General features: G+C 39.4%; 1 protein-coding gene across 1 annotated transcript in view; it reads left to right on the forward strand.

The window, feature by feature from the left end:
* The window catches only part of cngb1a (cyclic nucleotide gated channel subunit beta 1a), a 128,256-nt gene extending 126,173 nt beyond the window's left edge, over positions 1–2,083 (forward strand). The window contains exon 40 of the mRNA XM_074656700.1: positions 1,552–2,083. Within this exon, the coding sequence (XP_074512801.1) occupies positions 1,552–1,761 (210 nt within the window). The 3' untranslated portion in view covers positions 1,762–2,083. The remainder of the gene's footprint in view (positions 1–1,551) is intronic.
* Positions 2,084–6,000: the final 3,917 nt, after the last annotated feature.

Genomic DNA, 6,000 nt, shown 5'->3' on the forward strand with positions numbered 1-6,000 from the left:
ATTAACGTCCCAACAGAGACACAGAAACGTCCCAACAGAGACACAGTAACGTCCCAACAGAGACACAGAAACGCCCCAACAGAGACACAGTAACGTCCCAACAGAGACACATTAACGTCCCAACAGAGACACATTAACGTCCCAACAGAGACACAGAAACGTCCCAAAAGAGACACATTAACGTCCCAACAGAGACACAGTAACGTCCCAACAGAGACACAGAAACGCCCCAACAGAGAAACAGTAACGTCCCAACAGAGACACAGAAACATCCCAACAGAGACACAGAAACGTCCCAACAGAGACACATTAACGTCCCAACAGAGACACAGAAACGTCCCAACAGAGACACAGAAACTCCCCAACAGAGACACAGAAACGTTCCCAACAGAGACAATAACGTCCCAACAGAGACACAGTAACGTCCCAACAGAGACAATAACGTCCCAACAGAGACACAGAAACGTGCCAAAAGAGACACAGAAACGCCCCAACAGAGACAATAACGTCCCAACAGAGACACAGAAACGTCCCAAAAGAGACACATTAACGTCCCAACAGAGACACAGTAACGTCCCAACAGAGACACAGAAACGCCCCAACAGAGAAACAGTAACGTCCCAACAGAGACACAGAAACATCCCAACAGAGACACAGAAACGTCCCAACAGAGACACATTAACGTCCCAACAGAGACACAGAAACGTCCCAACAGAGACACAGAAACTCCCCAACAGAGACACAGAAACGTTCCCAACAGAGACAATAACGTCCCAACAGAGACACAGTAACGTCCCAACAGAGACAATAACGTCCCAACAGAGACACAGAAACGTGCCAAAAGAGACACAGAAACGCCCCAACAGAGACAATAACGTCCCAACAGAGACACAGAAATGTCCCAACAGAGATACATTAACGTCCCAACAGAGACACAGAAACGCCCCAACAGACACAGAAAGACCAACAGAGACACAGTAACGTTCCCAACAGAGACAATAACGTCCCAACAGAGACACAGAAACGTCCCAACAGAGACACAGAAAGACCAACAGAGACACATTAACGTCCCAACAGAGACACATTAACGTCCCAACAGAGACACAGAAAGACCAACAGAGACACAATAACGTTCCCAACAGAGACACAGAAACGTCCCAACAGAGACACATTAACGTCCCAACAGAGACACAGTAACGTCCCAACAGAGACACATTAACGTCCCAACAGAGACACAGAAACGTCCCAACAGAGACACATTAACGTCCCAACAGAGACACAGAAACGTCCCAACAGAGACACAGAAACGTCCCAACAGAGACACATTAACGTCCCAACAGAGACACAGTAATGTCATGTTAGCCTCAGTGAGTCCGCCACTTAACGGAAGTCAGTTTAGTTTATACGGAAGTTAGCTTGCTACAGCGGTTGCTATGGCAACGATGCACATAAACATGGCCGCCGCTCTGAGCGTCCTGCTATGTTGATTTGAATGTGAATGTCGGTTCTGTTATAGAACAGAGTGAACGTCTCGTCCTGTCTTCCTCTCAGGCTCTTCCCTCCATCTCTCCGGTCCCCCCTCCCTCTCCGATGCACCGCCGCTCTCCGGTTCCTCTCGCTCCGCCGCCGGACGACGGCGACGACGCCGTGTCGGAGACCGCCGATAGCTCAGTGATCATCAGGATGACGCCGCGGCAGCAAGGGGAGGAGCTGCTCTCCGTGGAGGTGGCGCCTGGCGAGGGACAGCAGACGAAGGACTGAGTCCACCTCACGGGATGTGTTCTGCTTCCCAGAATGCCTTTCAGCGACCTCCTGAGAAGAGATGTGGACAGAGACAGACAACAAACCCCAGTGCATTCTGGTCCCTGATGTACAAACTGTGCTTCTCATTTGAGTTTTATTTGTCTCCTTGTTTCCTTCACTCGCATCCTTTCTCCTCCCGTCTGGTTACTGAGGCGGCGAGGTGGTGGGGGGGGGGAATGGCGGCGGCGAGGGGGCATCTACTAGTTTAGTAGATGAACTCTACTCTAGTTTAGTAGATGAGAACTCTACTCTAGTTTAGTAGATGAGAACTCTACTCTAGTTTAATAGATGAGAACTCTATTCTAGTTTAATAGATGAGAACTCTATTCTAGTTTAATAGATGAGAACTCTACTCTAGTTTAGTAGATGAGAACTCTACTCTAGTTTAGTAGATGAGAACTTTACTCTAGTTTAGTAGATGAGAACTCTACTCTAGTTTAGTAGATGAACTCTACTCTAGTTTAATAGATGAGAACTCTACTCTAGTTTAGTAGATGAGAACTCTACTCTAGTTTAGTAGATGAACTCTACTCTAGTTTAGTAGATGAGAACTCTACTCTAGTTTAGTAGATGAACTCTACTCTAGTTTAGTAGATGAGAACTCTACTCTAGTTTAATAGATGAGAACTCTACTCTAGTTTAGTAGATGAGAACTCTACTCTAGTTTAGTAGATGAACTCTACTCTAGTTTAGTAGATTAGAACTCTATTCTAGTTTAGTAGATGAGAACTTTATCTAGTTTAATAGATGAGAACTCTACTCTAGTTTAGTAGATGAGAACTCTACTCTAGTTTAATAGATGAGAACTCTACTCTAGTTTAGTAGATGAGAACTCTACTCTAGTTTAGTAGATGAACTCTACTCTAGTTTAGTAGATTAGAACTCTATTCTAGTTTAGTAGATGAGAACTTTACTCTAGTTTAATAGATGAGAACTCTACTCTAGTTTAGTAGATGAGAACTCTACTCTAGTTTAATAGATGAGAACTCTACTCTAGTTTAGTAGATGAGAACTCTACTCTAGTTTAGTAGATGAACTCTACTCTAGTTTAGTAGATTAGAACTCTATTCTAGTTTAGTAGATGAGAACTCTACTCTAGTTTAATAGATGAGAACTCTATTCTAGTTTAATAGATGAGAACTCTATTCTAGTTTAATAGATGAGAACTCTATTCTAGTTTAATAGATGAGAACTCTATTCTAGTTTAATAGATGAGAACTCTACTCTAGTTTAATAGATGAGAACTCTATTCTAGTTTAGTAGATGAGAACTCTATTCTAGTTTAATAGATGAGAACTCTATTCTAGTTTAATAGATGAGAACTCTATTCTAGTTTAGTAGATGAGAACTCTATTCTAGTTTAGTAGATGAGAACTCTACTCTAGTTTAATAGATGAGAACTCTATTCTAGTTTAATAGATGAGAACTCTATTCTAGTTTAGTAGATGAGAACTCTATTCTAGTTTAGTAGATGAGAACTCTACTCTAGTTTAATAGATGAGAACTCTATTCTCTGGTAGAAGAGTTGTTATTGAAGGATCTTTTCAGTAGAGTTTTGTGTATTTGCATTGATGTTTATGAACTCATGATCAGCAGCTGTATATTCTGATTGTTATGATGATTAATAATAGAGTAATAATAGAGTAGCCTGAATGAATGAATGTAATCATAGTTATTGATTAGCAGTCTGTCATGTGATCAGGTAATGAACTGAATGTAGACCAGCTGTGTGGCAGCTTTATTTCATTGACTTGTATTGAATAGAATAGAAACAGTTTCTATCAGGTTTCTATCAATCTGTACGTGTAATAATATAAATATGAATCATGAACTGAGACATGAAATAAAGCAAACGAGAAGCATCTGGCATGTCTTCCTTCCTTCCTTCCTTCCTTCCTTCCTTCCTTCCTTCCTTCCTTCCTTCCTTCCTCTGTCTCTCTGTGTCCTCTCTAGTTGTTCTTCTGTCTGTTTAAGCGGAACGACTCATTTTAGAGAGTCGGTCCAAATTTCAGCTTCATCAGGCATTGGGGAGGGGGGCGGAGGAGTGATAAACTCCCCCCGACCGGCCGTCGGACAGACGGAAGAATCACTGTTATTGATTTTACTCCACTAGTTTCACTTCCAATGATTTTACTCCACTAGTTTCACTTCCAATGATTTTACTCCACTAGTTTCACTTCCATTGATTTTACTACACTAGTTTCACTTCCAATGATTTTACTCCACTAGTTTCACTTCCATTGATTTTACTGCACTAGTTTCACTTCCAATGATTTTACTAAACTAGTTTCACTTCCATTGATTTTACTACACTAGTTTCACTTCCAATGATTTTACTCCACTAGTTTCACTTCCAATGATTTTACTCCACTAGTTTCACTTCCATTGATTTTACTGCACTAGTTTCACTTCCAATGATTTTACTAAACTAGTTTCACTTCCAATGATTTTACTCCACTAGTTTCACTTCCATTGATTTTACTCCACTAGTTTCACTTCCAATGATTTTACTCCACTAGTTTCACTTCCATTGATTTTACTACACTAGTTTCACTTCCAATGATTTTACTCCACTAGTTTCACTTCCAATGATTTTACTCCACTAGTTTCACTTCCAATGATTTTACTCCACTAGTTTCACTTCCATTGATTTTACTGCACTAGTTTCACTTCCAATGATTTTACTAAACTAGTTTCACTTCCATTGATTTTACTGCACTAGTTTCACTTCCAATGATTTTACTGCACTAGTTTCACTTCCAATGATTTTACTAAACTAGTTTCACTTCCAATGATTTTACTAAACTAGTTTCACTTCCAATGATTTTACTCCACTAGTTTCACTTCCAATGATTTTACTCCACTAGTTTCACTTCCATTGATTTTACTACACTAGTTTCACTTCCAATGATTTTACTCCACTAGTTTCACTTCCAATGATTTTACTCCACTAGTTTCACTTCCAATGATTTTACTCCACTAGTTTCACTTCCATTGATTTTACTGCACTAGTTTCACTTCCAATGATTTTACTAAACTAGTTTCACTTCCATTGATTTTACTGCACTAGTTTCACTTCCAATGATTTTACTGCACTAGTTTCACTTCCAATGATTTTACTAAACTAGTTTCACTTCCAATGATTTTACTCCACTAGTTTCACTTCCATTGATTTTACTCCACTAGTTTCACTTCCAATGATTTTACTCCACTAGTTTCACTTCCATTGATTTTACTACACTAGTTTCACTTCCAATGATTTTACTCCACTAGTTTCACTTCCAATGATTTTACTCCACTAGTTTCACTTCCATTGATTTTACTGCACTAGTTTCACTTCCAATGATTTTACTAAACTAGTTTCACTTCCATTGATTTTACTGCACTAGTTTCACTTCCAATGATTTTACTGCACTAGTTTCACTTCCAATGATTTTACTCCACTAGTTTCACTTCCAATGATTTTACTCCACTAGTTTCACTTCCATTGATTTTACTGCACTAGTTTCACTTCCAATGATTTTACTCCACTAGTTTCACTTCCATTGATTTTACTGCACTAGTTTCACTTCCATTGATTTTACTGCACTAGTTTCACTTCCATTGATTTTACTGCACTAGTTTCACTTCCATTGATTTTACTGCACTAGTTTCACTTCCAATGATTTTACTCCACTAGTTTCACTTCCATTGATTTTACTGCACTAGTTTCACTTCCATTGATTTTACTGCACTAGTTTCACTTCCAATGATTTCACTGCACTAGTTTCACTTCCAATGATTTCACTCCACTAGTTTCACTTCCAATGATTTTACTCCACTAGTTTCACTTCCATTGATTTTACTACACTAGTTTCACTTCCAATGATTTCACTGCACTAGTTTCACTTCCAATGATTTCACTCCACTAATTTCACTTCCAATGATTTTACTGCACTAGTTTCACTTCCAATGATTTCACTGCACTAGTTTCACTTCCAATGATTTCACTCCACTAATTTCACTTCCAATGATTTTACTGCACTAGTTTCACTTCCATTGATTTTACTCCACTAGTTTCACTTCCATTGATTTTACTGCACTAGTTTCACTTCCAATGATTTTACTGCACTAGTTTCACTTCAAATGATTTTACTCCACCAGTTTCACTTCCAATGATTTTACTCCACCAGTTTCACTTCCATTGATTTTACTGCA

The sequence above is a fragment of the Sebastes fasciatus genome, chromosome 2 (genome assembly GCF_043250625.1).
Source record: "Sebastes fasciatus isolate fSebFas1 chromosome 2, fSebFas1.pri, whole genome shotgun sequence".
In the NCBI taxonomy this organism is placed as follows: Eukaryota; Metazoa; Chordata; class Actinopteri; order Perciformes; family Sebastidae; genus Sebastes; species Sebastes fasciatus.